The sequence below is a fragment of the Stylophora pistillata genome, chromosome 11, assembly GCF_964205215.1.
Source record: "Stylophora pistillata chromosome 11, jaStyPist1.2, whole genome shotgun sequence".
Lineage (NCBI taxonomy): Eukaryota > Metazoa > Cnidaria > Anthozoa > Scleractinia > Pocilloporidae > Stylophora > Stylophora pistillata.
Window position 1 is genome coordinate 23,897,471 of NC_142529.1, and position 14,966 is coordinate 23,912,436.

General features: G+C 37.9%; 2 protein-coding genes across 3 annotated transcripts; one reads left to right on the top strand and one right to left on the bottom strand.

Annotated features, from left to right (window-relative positions):
- Positions 1-1,921: 1,921 nt before the first annotated feature.
- LOC148720720 (trafficking protein particle complex subunit 5-like) lies at positions 1,922-10,382 on the bottom strand. Its single transcript, XM_088738955.1, has 7 exons — positions 10,291-10,382; positions 10,115-10,203; positions 7,802-7,928; positions 5,339-5,396; positions 5,071-5,130; positions 4,101-4,165; positions 1,922-2,177 (listed from the first exon to the last, which is right to left on the bottom strand). The coding sequence occupies exons 1-7, from the start codon at positions 10,357-10,359 to the stop codon at positions 2,079-2,081; spliced, it is 567 nt and encodes a 188-aa protein (XP_088595081.1). The 5' UTR covers positions 10,360-10,382; the 3' UTR covers positions 1,922-2,078.
- An 18-nt stretch (positions 10,383-10,400) lies between these two features.
- LOC111340004 (protein Abitram) lies at positions 10,401-14,451 on the top strand. Of its 2 annotated transcripts, XM_088738956.1 has the most exons (6): positions 10,401-10,491; positions 10,584-10,635; positions 10,848-11,051; positions 12,216-12,285; positions 13,039-13,156; positions 13,444-14,451. In XM_088738956.1, the coding sequence occupies exons 1-6, from the start codon at positions 10,413-10,415 to the stop codon at positions 13,467-13,469; spliced, it is 549 nt and encodes a 182-aa protein (XP_088595082.1). In that variant the 5' UTR covers positions 10,401-10,412; the 3' UTR covers positions 13,470-14,451. The 2 variants fall into 2 exon arrangements, with proteins under 2 accessions (XP_088595082.1, XP_088595083.1); XM_088738957.1 differs by lacking the exon at positions 13,039-13,156.
- The last annotated feature ends 515 nt before the right edge of the window (positions 14,452-14,966 follow it).

Below are 14,966 nucleotides of genomic sequence, written 5' to 3' on the forward strand. Positions count from 1 at the left end.
CACAAGAGAACGTGTTAAAAAGTTTGCGGGGTTCGTTTAAAACATGATGGTTGCAGGCATTGATATGTCGCTTTAAACGTTAGATGAGATGTAAGCCTAAATCTTTCAAGATTTTTGTACAATTTGTTCTGACTGAAACTTTTCCAATCCCGTGAAGTTATCTCGTCGCACGGGCCACGCAGGTATGTCAAGCAACTGGCGCTTACGCTAACTTAACCTTCTGTGCGCGCCAAATTCTAATCGTTGCTTTGTAGTAAAGTCTTTCGCAATATGGCCAAGGTTGCAGAGAACGTTAAGTACGTGGACGACCTCCAGCAAGTGCTTAAAGAAAGCTTAGCTGTGTTTCCGATTAGCTAATTAAAATCTTGACCAAAACTAATCGAGAACATCGTGGAAAGGAGATGTGTTTCGGACAGTTACCGAAGGGGTTTGGAAAAAGTTTAATCTTTCAGCTGCTGTGTACAGTGTTCAAATTCTTGAGCTCGAAAGGCCACGGATTCTCTTCTAGTCCCTTGGTCATTGCCATTTCACCTCATTTGTCGATTGTTGAAGACCAAGTTAAATACCTTTGATCATTGGGAATCGATGCTGCTTTCATTGGGGAAAACAAAACCAAAGAACAAGAAATATTAGATGGAAAGGGCGGGCTTCCTTTATTGTAAATGTCAGCTTAGTACAGGGTTATCTACCCACATCTAATAAACAAAAGTTTCCACGTTCAGCTTTTTCTTTTTTTTTAAGCGAAGATTACATTAGATTTTGGCCGGGCGTGCACAAAAAGTTGCGTAAGCGCCAGTTGATCGACATACCTGCGTGGCCCGTGCGACGAAATAACTTCACGGGATTGGAAAAGTTTCAGTTACAGCAAATTGTACAAAAAATCTTGAGAGACTTAGGCTTACATCTCATCTAACGTTTAAAGCGACATATCAATGCTTGCAACAATTATGTTTTATAAGAACCTCGCAAACTTTTAAACACGTTCTCTTGTGATACCTGCGAAAGTATTCAGTATAATTTCCGGTAAGATTTCGCGGACAATCTGATCGATTTCTCTTACATTGTGTGCTGAGACTGAAACTTTTCACCTCGGGCAAAGCTTCGTCGCACGGCCCAAACAAACATAGCGAGCAACAGAGCTTGTTGTATATGTGCGTGTTAAAACACACGAAAGGACTCCAAAGGATACTTCACTCTGATTGGGCAGAAAAACACAAAGATTTTCTGGCACCAATCAGATGCCAGAACGAGTGCGACCGTTTGGAACTAGTCTTGTAAGACAATGTCCCCAGGGGCTCTTTTGCCCTTAACTTGAAATCGACTTACAGCCCCTGGGTCTCCGAGGATGGACGAGAAGCAGCGACAACACAAAAGGACACCCTAATGATTGATTGAATGAGAAAAACAAAAAAATTCCGCACGCTAAGACCCTACACTTGCTTTTTGGCAACTTTGGTTATACAAGTCCCAAAAATTCAGTGGAAGAAAAATTGAACAGATGTTAGCATGCAGTGTAGAACCCTGGAAATACATTATCCTGCCAAAATGTCAATCTCATTCCGAGGCTTCCTCCCCCTTTTTCTTACCTCATTGTTGAGGAATTAAAGGAGGGGTCACACTTCTCAACAACAAGGAAGGCAGAACAAAGGAGTCTCGGGGAAAAGGTTGCCAAAAGGGTAATGAGAATAAACACTCTCTTGCCTCATACACAAAGAAATTTATGGCAACTGAAAAGGATTGTAACTGAACAGTTATTGCCTGTCAGAAGTTTATGTGCAGATACCATATTTCCTTGAATAAGTGCCCTTCCCTCAATAAGCACACTCCCTCCCCACCCCCCCCCCCCTCCCAGGACATAGTGTCAATTATGTGCCCTTCTTGAAGAAGGCTCACATTCATAATGGTAGTGATACAAGCAAAACCTGTTTCTATTGCCACTTTATTTATAACTTTTAGGCTTCTGATTAACAATTATTTTCACAACTAACTTTTTAATTAATTATTTTCATGCTGAACTTTCCAAAAAAAAATTTTTTTGCAATGTTGTCGATGTTATGAATTATTTATAGTTCATTTTCTCATCTCCCATCCATAGACTTGTCTCTCTGTATTACCGACTCTTCAAACTTGATCATCAAAGTTGTTCCTTTATGCCAGTGTGCAGTTACTTTTGCAGGCTACAACAAAATTACATCTATTAGCAAACTCAATGTAGCCAACCCATACTGTAAATCCCTCAGCAAAACTCCTCACTTGTCTTAACCTTTTACACCCGAACATCATTTCCTACACATTTCCTCTTACTAGTAATTACTGACAAAGAGAATTTGGTTAAAGCAATCAAGAGCTTCAGTAGTCTCCTATATTCTTGTTACTATTGATCAGTGACATTAATTAAAAGAGATGGGAGATGCTGGTTTTTCCCAAAGGATTGAAAGGTGAACTCCTTCACACTTGAGATCTCATTAGTCATTCTCCCTGCCGTCTGCCATACAATCCTTATGATGTTAGTTTAGAGAGTTTAGTATTGGACAAACCAAACTTCTATTTGATATTTTCTTTTTTCTCATTGCTTGTTAGTCTCCTTCGCAGCCGTCTTTCGGGATGTCACACAACGTTTCCTCAAAAGAAACAGCTGCTCACATTCGAACCACATTTCTTTCCCATAGCGTTTCAAACAACCAATTAGGTCAGGGTACTGCGAGTGATTTTCGAGTGAAGTTTATGTGAGATTTCCTTTCAGCCACATGGTATGGCAAGTGAAACGCCAAAAACAGTTGTGGAGGAAACCTCAAAGTATTTCATGTGTTCTTCGCCTTCAGCAGCCCAAGAAAGAGTATTTATTTTCGGAAATAGTACCCATAACTTTGTGGAAATAATCAGATCTTCATTGGACTTCAATATCAGCTGCTATGCGAGCAGCAAGTTGTTTATATGCAAAGCTGTGTGTTGCAAGCAGCTGCTGAAATTTCATTGAGCAACTGAAAAGGTTCTAAAGCTGAAGAGGGAAATTCTTGAATCTTTCTAAGGGAGGCCAAGAGCCAACCACTCGTCACCAAATTTAGTATCTTGTAGGGAACTTATAGACCACACGGAATCCGCATTGCCACGCTACCTTTATTCTTCTGCACACTCGCTCTATATACATTACACAGCATTACCCACGTGCTTCATACTAATTAGATTATGTCATCACTGATATTATTGCAAAAACACGAACACGGTAGGGAGAGCTTGATAAATTAGAGATTTTCCAGAGCCTGTGGGAAGGTTTACTAATACATCTTGCTTCTGGATGACAAACTTTTGAATCACAAGCTTCTGGTAAGAATTAAAGCCTGCGATTTTGAAAGTTGACGATGCTTGAAGAAAAGCTTCATTAAGGATCACCATCTTGATTTTGTAATCTCAGGAGATCGTTGAAAGATAAAACGAGAAGTATTATTGGTCGAGTCATCTTTAGAAAATTTCGCACGCGACAGTTCCAGAAAATGGAACTGTAGCTGTGATTGGCTAAAGTCGGGAAAGGAATGTGGTTTGAATGTGAGCAGCCATTTCTTTCGGGGGAGCGTTACATGACATCGTGAAAGACAGCTGCGAAGGAGACTAACTGCTTGTCGGCTAGATATTGTTTTGTTATTGTAATGAGAAATTCTGTCTTGGTCACTCATGGGAGTGAAACAGTGAAGGATTCACAGAGAGTGTAGGGATTAAATTTGACATAATTCACCCAACCATTGCAATGCAACTTGATTTTGCTGATTGATCAGCAGCAAATGTGACTGCATAACATGTCTGATAAAATCTGAAGCGCTCAAAGCTTAACATGCAAGGCAAGAAGTGCCCAGAGCTAATCACTAGCGGTAGTGGTAAGCCACATAGAATAATACCAAAACAGTGGATCACATTCAAGAAACCCTTTGATTGGCTTCTCAAACTCTAAATGTCCTTTGCTATTCACCTTTGTCGCTCAGTAAATATTCATCAGCAGCCACCTCCAGTTTGGTGAATAGTTGTTAAAGAACTATATTTAACTGACATTAATTACATTGAAATCAACAATATGACACTAATTAAAAAAAAATATTTGAAGAACTTACAAAATTACATCCATGTAACACAGCTTCAACTATGCCAGCAGTGAAAGATGCACAGTTCAGACTTCCTATCAAAAGTATGAAATGAGAGAGTATGAAAACCAGGTAGCAAAACTCCAAGCTGGCAAGAGTCTGTTTAGGCCATCAACAAAACTGCATGGCAATTACTGCTTGTTGAGATCTTTCTCCTGGGCCACAAACATACATGTAACTGGGGAGAGTTTTTGTCACTTCAATCATAATGATCATACACCAGTTTAGATTTTCTAAAATTTTGCTTTATACAGTAGAACTCGCTATGAAGCCAAGGGGGATCAAATGAGTGTATCTAAACTTTTTAAGGTTTAGACCCGGGGGTTTAGCTAACAAATTATGCCAGCTGCCAGCTTAAATTTCAAGTAAGGCAGCTCAAAGGTGGTGAACGATCATACAGTGTACTCTCAGAAGTGCACATTCTGCTTTACCATGCAATTGCCAGCCAAAAATCCAACCAGTGATCACCACTTTTTCATCAGGTGAATTTTACTGGCAGCCAGTACCTAGCGACAACCCTGTATACCTTCAAACCCCCTATTTCTTCTAAACCCCGAGTTTAAAATTTTTTCAAATCAATGCTCGAATATCTCATAGATGTGGGATTGCACCAACACCAGTGTACACTTTTTAAACTTACTGTAAGGACCTCTCAGCATTAAATTTTCAAACTTCCAAGTACACTACAATAACACATATTGAAAATTCTCTCGGAGCCTTGTCTAACTATGCTTCAAATAGCCTTATCTTATGCACACACTTTACACTAAAAATAAACTATCTTATAAAAAAGGATTAATTGATGTGTTACATTAATATTCCAGAAGACACAATATCTTTCAAAAAGTCACTTACTTTTACCTGTTTATGTCTAAACGAATTAATTTTTTTTTTAATTCTATATCTCACTTTCCAAAGGTTTTAAAATTTTTCACTGTACCTTTGTCCTTTGGAACTGAGATAAACTTATTGACTAGAGGTTCTTTTTCAATTATATAATCTGAAAGAACTGTTAAGGTCTCACAAACTTTTTTGATGCAGAGTGAACCTTACTCCCTCAAGGAAAAGATGCTGGCAGCCCTTTGTAATCAAATGTTGTGGTAATAATCATTTTAACATCTCTTAACTTAAGACCTTTATTTCTAGAAGCATGTTCAACTTTGAATCCCACTGGGAATCAAAGTTTTTTTTCAACTTCAGAAGGATACATGTTTTGTCATCATCATTGGCTTGCTCCAACTTATCAGCTTCTTTGCCAAATAAAGACTACAAGGAAATAAAATGTGAAATCAAGAAGAAATTAATTAAATTAGACTCTAAACAATAAAACACCACAAAAAATAAATAAAATAAATAAATAAACAATGTCTCAATTTTAAAAATTCTAAAACAGGATCCTGTTTGATATTTAATATCACAACCCTTTCACTCTTATGAGTGACCAAAGCAGAATTTCTCCTCACGATAACAATACAATATATCAAGCAGACAAGTTATGTGAATTAAGAAAAAAAAAAATAGTGGATTATTAGTTGATCCAATACAGTCCAGCCTTGATTATCAGAACCTTGACCATCCAGATTTCTCAATTATCTGGACCTTTTTTTCTGGTCCCAAACTTTTCATGAACGTTAATTAGTCATGATCAATATCTGTAACCATACTCTTTTTAAAACTACAGCATTGAAAAGTGAAGTAAAGGCGATGTTCTTCTTTCAGACAAACAAACTGACTTACTTCAACATTTTCGGCCTATGTAAAAACATTTTTCATCAATTTTAAGTGTTATTCCCATTGGACAGCTAAGATGTAGACCATGTCTTTTTCAAAACAATTTGTTAATTAATGTTTTGTTTCAGGATAAAATGTCCCATTCTTAATGTAATCAGTTTCTGTTTCTCTTTAATTAGTCATGATCAATATCTGTAACCATACTCTTTTTAAAACTACAGCATTGAAAAGTGAAGTAAAGGTGATGTTCTTCTTTCAGACAAACAAACTGACTTACTTCTGTCAACATTTTTAGCCTATGTAAAAACATTTTTCATCAATTTGAAGTGTTATTCCCGTTGGACAGTTAAAATGTAGACCATATCTTTTTCAAAACAATTTGTTAATTAATGTTTTGTTTCAGGATAAAATGTCCCTTTCTTAATGTAATCAGTTTCTGTTCCTCTTTAATTAGTCATGATCAATATCTGTAACCATACTCTTTTTAAAACTACAGCATTGAAAAGTGAAGTAAAGGCAATGTTCTTCTTTCAGACAAACAAACTGACTGACTTCAACATTTTCGGCCTATGTAAAAACCTTTTTCATTGATTTTAAGTGTTATTTCCGTTGGACAGTTACTCTTTAATATTGATATTCTCGATTATTCAGACCCTCAATTATGAGAACTATTTCATCTAGTCCCAATGAGTCTGGATAATGGAGGTTTGACTATAATTATTAAATTCTCAGAACTGAAACCATCCATTATCAATTCAGTTGATGAAAGCAAATTATCTTGTAGATAAATAGATAGATAGATGGATGGATGGATGGAACCCTTTATTTAAATATGGCATTTTATCAAATTAAAATATATAGTGATAATAAAATTTGGTTTACATAAAATCCATACGCAATACAAGTTAATATTTACTATTAGAAAGCTTAATGTTCTAGAACTAGTTTTGCTGGTGCTCATAGTAGTAGTCCAGCTTACCCATAAACATTTTTAGCCAAGTTTCTTCCTTTAAACTGTTTGGTAAATCATTCCAGATTCTTGCTCCGGTAAAAGCAAAATTGTTTCTGTAATAATCTGTGTGATGTTTAGGGAGCGCAAGATTCATTCTGGAAGATCACAGTCCATAATCATGAAAAGAGGCACTATGGGCAAACATTTCAGACAGGTACTGGGGAGTGAGACCATTCAGATAGATAGATGGATAGATATATACTTTAGATAGATAGATAGATACAGTTTATTTAGAGAGGGTGGTACGGAATAGTTGAAGTAAATAATAAACTTGCGGCCCTGTATTTAAAAAATTCTAACAAGCAATGTATATTGAATTCTAACAGAACTATCAATAAAACTAGGAATACCTATCTAATAACAAGACGAATTACGAGTAAAAATAAAATGTAACGTGAGAAAAAATGAGGAATCATGTTAGACTATAAAATGATGTAGTGGTCTGATCCCTTTTTTTCTGCAACACTCAATCCCTGGATTGAAAGGCTAGCCCCTTCACACCTCAGATCTTATTACTAATTCTCCTTACTGTCTGCAGTAGAATTCTTATGATGTTGGCTTAGAGAATTTGGAATGAGATCAACTACCGTAGTAATCCCCTAATCGGTATTTCTTTTTAATCTCATCACTTGTCTGCTTGACATTGTACTGATATTGTAAGGAGAAATTCTGTCTTGGTCACTCATGGAAGTTAAAGTTGAACAGTTAGGTCTGCACTTGAACCAAGAAGCCCACATTTCTGCAACTTATTCTGTCTTTCTCACCCCAGTCTCTTCTCGCCCCAAGAATAAGTTATTCTTGGGACGAGAAGAGATTGGGGTAAGAAAGACAGGACACAGCCATAGTCCACAGCAGAGTTATGTTAGTCTGCGACCCATTTTTGTCATTTTTACTATTAATAATAATAATTATGATACTTTTTACTTACTTTCCACAAAACTGACTTGATGAAAAGGAGAATGTTTAGTACTCTCACTTCCCTTTTCATTCCTTTCTCCCTCAACACCAACACATCGAGTATTCTGGAACCCACTTGTTGGCCTAATTCTGACAACCTGTTTTTTTTTTAACAAAAATCAACATCACTTACAATAATCGACAGCATTCCATACTATTTTTCCTGAAGTATCTCTGTGGGCCATAATCCTAAATCCTTGAATTTAATTGGCTAATTGTACACTCATAATTAGTCCAGATTTTCACAGAGCAGACCACTATCCAGAATCCTTTTGTGTGCCCATATAGAACAAAAACTATCTGCTAAGGGCCATACAAAACTCCCTCTCCCCCCCCTCTCTCCTGCTGTCCCTGCTAACTAACATATAAATTTAACAGTAGTTAGGAGGTCTATGTGTTTGTTTCTCAATCTTCACCCCTTAAGATCTTTAACAAATGGTGAACGCCATAGCGTGTACTATTTCAGTTATGGATGCACGCCGGAGGTTGCTAAGCACGAAAGAAGCTTAAGAGTCACACGAGGCGATAGCCAAGTGCGACTCTAACTTCTTGAGTACTTAGCAAACCTCCCAAGTGCATCCATAACTCAATAGTACATGCTATGGCGTTCACCATTTTTTTATAACATAACATTGATACATTGGAACAAGAGTTCCCTTTTATTTAACAAAATAATCTTATGTGATTAGAAAAAACAAGCGCGCGCGGAAAAATAGTCTTAGCATTTACTCACGTCAGCAGCATGCACCCATGGGCAAATAGTAGATGCTGAATTAACCAATCAGAGCGTGTGCTTTGCTTTAGTTATGTTATAAATATATTTTGGCCCATCAGTGGTCAGTCAATAATGCTCAGTTATTCAGTCTCTCAGTCTCATATTAATCAACCAACCGAACTTACAGCAGGGCTTGACACTAACTTTTAAACTAGTGACAACTTCTTAGATGTTACGACAATTTCAGTTTGCTTACTGGCCAAACTGGCGAGTGGAAATCGAAAACCACCAACCAAAACTCAATTTTTTCTAGTCTGTGGCTAGTTGGCTACTGCTAGCACAGGGGGCCCATACGATCTGTTTGTGTAGCTGACTGTTGTTTGATAGTGAATGTACCAGATTTACCGTTTGCCTCACCTATAGTGATATATTGCTGACTATGTACATAAATCATTGATAAATAAATGTTGAATTACTTTACCTGTGGTGTATAGTCGTCCTTTTGCCTCAAAAGTGTTTTTTTGGAGCGATTTTGAATAAGTGTGAGTTCGTCGTTAATGTAATGCATAAGAGAAAGACAAGGGTGGAAACTTTGTTTTGAAAGGGTTCAAGCGCCTGAGCGATTTTCCCTCCAAAAATCACATCACTCCGCTTTCAAAATTCGCAGCATTAAGGTCAAAAGATGCATGATTCTCCTTGTACCTTCCAATCAAAAATCCATCCAAACGGACCGGAGCTAGCCCTCAAAGAAAATCAAAATCCCACAGTATTTGAGCGCCTGGGATGCATAGCAAGATTTTCATGTGCCAGTCCGCAACCATCACGTCTGATTGACCAATTCAAAATGATGTCGTCCAATTCAAAATAATGTTGTCCAATCAGAAAAGGGCAATCAGATGTGATGGTTTCTGGCTGGCACACGAGAATCTTGCTACGTATCCCAGGCGCTCAAAAACTGTGGGATTTTGATTTTCTTCGAGGGCTAGCTCCGGTCTGTTTGGATGGATTATTGTTTGGAAGGTAGGAGGAGAATCATGCATCTTTTGACCTTAATGCTGCGAAGTTTGATAGTGGAGTGATGCGATTTTCAGGGAGAAAATCGCTTGGGTGATTGAACCCTTTCAAATCAAGGCTTCCACCCTTGTCTTTATTTTATACATTACATTAACGATGAACTCACACTTATTCAAAATCGCTAAAAAAAAACACTTTTGAGGGAAAAGGACGACTATACACCACAGGTAAAGTAATTCAACGTTTATTTATCAATGATTCATGTACATACTCAACAATATATCACTATAGGCGAGGCAAACGGTAAATCTGCTACATTCACTATAAAAAAACAGTCGGCTACACAAACAGATTGTATGGGCCCCCTGTGCCGTTAGTGGCGAGCCCTGCTTTCCAACAGAATATCGATCTTAATTCTGTCCAAGTCTGGAATCAGTAGATGTTAGATAAAATACATATCACAATCACTCAATTAACTACACAAGACTTCCATCGCAGCAGACTCATAACAAAGAATTTTGATTTTTCTGCTCCTGGGGTACTGTTTTCACTCACTTGCTTTGAAGTTCCGGTACAGTGTGAACTCTGTTTTGGCAATACTGAACCATCTCCGAAAACAGCAAGCCAAAAGTGCTTACATTTATCTACAACAAAACACAGAGATAGTTCTTAAAGTACGAAAAATAATCGATTATCCGATCACAAAGCGTATCATTTCAACCACTGCATACCTCATTCCGTCCTTTACTGAGCGGTTTTTCAAGGATGTTTGTCGATCTACCTCTTCGGACTGACTCCATCTTGTTTTAGGCTTGGATGCTAAGATAGAAGGCTTGGCTGCTCATGTGCCAAAATGGCGGACGCAGAGGATGCGAAGTGTCGGGAAAGGAAATCAGTCGTAGAGCGATACTTTACGCGTATTTTTAAGACAGGTTTGTAGTGGTTAAATTTTAAAGCTTGTTATTGATTTTATTTGTTAGGAAAACATTTTGACTATTTTTTTTCTTTTTGCTGCAATTCTCAGATATAATGGGGAAATTTTGCGAAGATCAATGTGTGCTGCAGCATTCAAACAAGTAAGAAACTGTTGGAAGAACGACCCCAAAAACCAAATTTTAGCCAACAGCGAATGGGAAAAGGGGGTATGTTGATGATTTAGAGTGTGGTAGAAACAGGACTGGTATTCTTCACACGGGAAGAACTCTTCAAACATGACGTGTAACTAGTTTTAGCGTTGACGATTGTACATGTCGAATTATTGCAAATGACTTTGCTTGTTATTTTTCAGGATATGTGTGATTACTGTTGCACCCAGTCACCCATTACTTCGATGCAAGCAGATGGTGAAAGTGGATTTCCAAGTGAGTACTAACGTCAATCGACTGGATAACAAAGTTTCAGGGAAAGGGAAGAAAGGTGCTCAGCATTTACAACCAGAGTCTTTAATCTGTGAAGTCACAAGTTCAGATGGCAGCAATTATTCACTATATAGGTATGAAAAAAAAAAAAACAATTTTTATACAATAAAAAAAAATTATTAAACGACTCGGGCAGTCAGAGGGCCAATAACTAAAATCAACCAATCAAAATGCTCTATTGCCGGTCAATATTCTCTCAGTATTGGACCGGGCACTGTCCCGAATGGTTCCGAATGATACCGCACTTGTGTCCCTTTGAACTTCAGTCGTATAATAAATCTCTTTTTAACCAAGCTTGCTGGGGACCATACTGGAAGAATATCGGCCCTCAGTCTTTATTGTATGGACCTCACTGCGCTCGGTCCGTACCGTCAAGACCTCGGGCTGATATTCTCCCAGTACGGCCCTCGCGCTTGGTTAATAAGATATATGTAACCCTTACACTTTAAATCTTGCATAGTGTTAACCAGAGAATAAACCTAAAGCCATTTTTAATGTCAGAGTGGCCAAACTCTATAAATCTGAAATCTGAAGATGTAACATGAGATTGCATCCCTCCCTCCACCCACCCACCCCTTCCAAAATTTTCTTGCAACTGTTTTTCTCAGTCTCTGACCACAAACTAAGGTTCCTTGTTAAAGTGAAAGTACATCACCAAAATTACAATAACCACGCTTGGACAGAAATCAGGTCTTTTTTGGATGGATTTGAAATTTATGTTGTTTGAAATTCTCCTAAAGGGAAAAAGGTATATTCAAATTTTCTTTTATTTGGGAGATTTAGGAAACTGAACAAGTGGTTCAAAAACATTTTTTCTTTATCCAGGAGGTAAAAAAGGTAAAGTCTGTTTACAAGCCAAGTGGCCCATCAGGCCAGTGCTTAACTCCAATTTCTGTAACATGAAGTGACTAGGAGTATTCCTACACCCCCCCCCCCCCTCTTCCTGAATGGGATGCTGGTTCATTGTAGGATTATCCTCCAGCACTAAATTTGCCAGTACCCATTTAAACACCTAGTAGATGAAGAGAGGCATTGGGAGAGTAAGTTGTCTTGTCTAAGAATGCTACACAATGTCCCCCACCTTGGCTCAAACCCAGACCGATAGATCCAGAGTCAAGTACTCTAACCATGAGGACACCATGCCTCCAAGAGACTCCCTCATATTGGGGGAGAGTTGACATACACATGGTGGCCACTATTAATTCTTGATATGCTTTTATATCATGATCTTATACAAGCTGCATTAAAGGAAAGCTGGTTGAAGTTAATGAAGAACTGGTCACAAAGCCACAACTCTTGTTAGAAAAGGTTTGGCACTTACAAATCTATAAATATATCAACTCATGTTAATAAAGAGAGGAGAGATTTTTTGAGAGTTCTTAATTGTGTGGTGGCAAGAATCTTAGGCTTCCTGATTGCTCCACAAACTGCCCAAGTGCATTTTTAAAACCCCTTCATCTCATAAGTATTTGTCCTTATTTTTTACAATACAATTCTTATGATGTTGGTTTGGAGAATTTGGTATTAGCTCAAATGATAAAATCTCCTTATTGATATTTTTCTCTATTCTCATCACTTGTCTGCCTAATATTGTATTTAATATTGTGTAGTAAGGACAAATTCTGCCTTGGTCACTTGTCTGTCCAACCTTGAATAACCTTGCTTTTGCCTGCTTAAAATGTGAATCAACTGTGCTCTCATTGCTCGACATTAAGTTTTCAACTTACTAGCCAAGTGGCTTTTGACAACTTAGATGTTACAACAATTTCAGTTTGTTTACTATCCAAACTGGCTAGGGGAAATTGAAAACCATTTGCCAAAACTGAATCTCTACTAGTCCGTGGCTAGTTGGCTACCATAAGTGTTGAGCCCTGACTGGAGCCCAAGTCACATTTCTTGTGCAGCAAATGAAAATGTGTAACCTCAATCTTGTCAGAGTTCATGGCCCTGATTATGCTTCCAGCATCTGAAATGTAAAATTATTGACAGAAACTTGTACATCCACACTAAAGATTTATGACAATTTGTTCTGCTTCAATTTTTTCTTATTTTGGCTTTTAGCCAGAAACTGAAGGCTACCTTGCTGTAGTCCTTCCAAAACTTACTGAGAATATTCTTGATGGACTCTTGACAAAAGAAGAATATGAACAACTTCTAGAGGACAGAGAAGGACAAAGTGGTATGAGATTAACAATTATTTATATTTTGTTGACATTTTTAGGTGAAAAAAATCATTGCTTGATTTCAAGGCCTAACCCTTTTACCTGAAGAGTGACGGGGGAGGGGAATATGCGGCGCAGTTGATTCCCATAGTAGTGAGATTTGATAGGAGCAGTGCTTATAGGCTAATCTTGGCCAGACATTCGGTTAAATAGTGAAAAATTAGCTTTTTAAACGATCAGAGATCGACTGCAAATTCTGGTGAACAAGCATTTTAAACGGGTTTCTGTGTTGTTGTGCCGGCAGGTTGTGCCAAAGCTACGGGCCTATAGTCAGCCTATGGTATCAACTTTGTGCAATTGGAATGTGTGACAGTCGGGGAAGATGGCTACAGTGGTTGTCTCGCTTTGAGTAAAAATGGTAGGATGAAGAGCAGTCGGATAGAATAACTCAAGGCGTGATGGATAAGATTGCATTCCTCAACCGGTCTTATCGACAATACGTTGATTATTCAAGAAACGATGAGTGTGAGAGAGATGTAACCTGTAATAAAGCTACAATAGAGAAGATATTTGTTATTGAAATGTTCAAAACCTTAAACGAAAGAACTCTTTGTTTCACTAACCAGTAGTTCTCTTGTTGGCATATTAATAACCATAGGTGACGTCACTGATATCTTTGCTCTAGCTTTAATTTCCTTTATTATCCGCCTTGGGTGAATAACTATTTTCATCGATCACGGGAAAATGACATCCGTCGTGTATGAATTAGCGGCTGTAAACTCGTTTTAGTGTAGAGCGGGAAAGGAATTTACCGCATTACCTCGAACAAGCCTCCTCCCCCTCCCCCCCCTCCCCCCTTTCAAAGAAGCAAAAGTGGAATCAGTGCAGGAGAGTAGTTTCTTTTCCGTTCCAGTTATTTCTGGCTTCATGGCTTGCAGAGTTCCTTTATTTTAATTTTTGTCTTATTACTGCGCTAATTCAGAAACGCCTCGATTAAGCTAAAAGATTGAATAAAGGTCAGGGCGCTAATTCGAGAAATTACCGTACGGTATATCGGTGCGTTTATTCAGTATTACTAATTAAAGAGTAACTAAAGAAGGGATTGAGCTTCGCGAACACGATGGGTAAAATTAAAAATTTTAACTAATTTAAACAAGAGCATCAAACTAAGCAATTGCAATCACTTACCAAGATGACTGGACATAGAAAATCTAATTCCTATCCTCCACCCCAAATAATGCTTAAGACGATTACTGACTTTAAATTTCGCAACATACGAGTAAGGTAAATAAAACCAGTGATTTACAAACGATGGGCGTGTTTTTTGTTTTATTTTTGTACTTTTAATAGCCCACCGAAACCATCACAATAAACTGTTTCTCTTTTTAATCTAAAAAAAATTTTCAATTTTCACGCAAACTGGACTTCGATGAGTTTTTTTTTAGATCAATACACGTTGTTGTATGGCTTTCAAATGACAGAAAAGCTTCGGTAACCACTGTATTTAGCGTACCTTTAGCTTCCGGTGGCAATTAATTGTTATGTTTATTATCTTGGGCACTGTTTTAAAGCTTTCACTCGTTTGCTACATTGATATCTCGTAAAACAGAGACGGTGATGGTTACGGCTGGTGACGAGAATGAACTCCTATTCAAGTTGCATTTCGTATACTTCTCAAAACAGTGCCACAGTAAAAAGGCCAAAATAAGTTGTCCACAGTAAATAGGGGAGTCGAGGGTTTCAATGACCGAAAGAAGAGGCAAGGAATTCAAACTCTGTCTAGGCCGTGCCTAATCTCTTCTCTCCACTGAAGCTCCCTTCATTCCG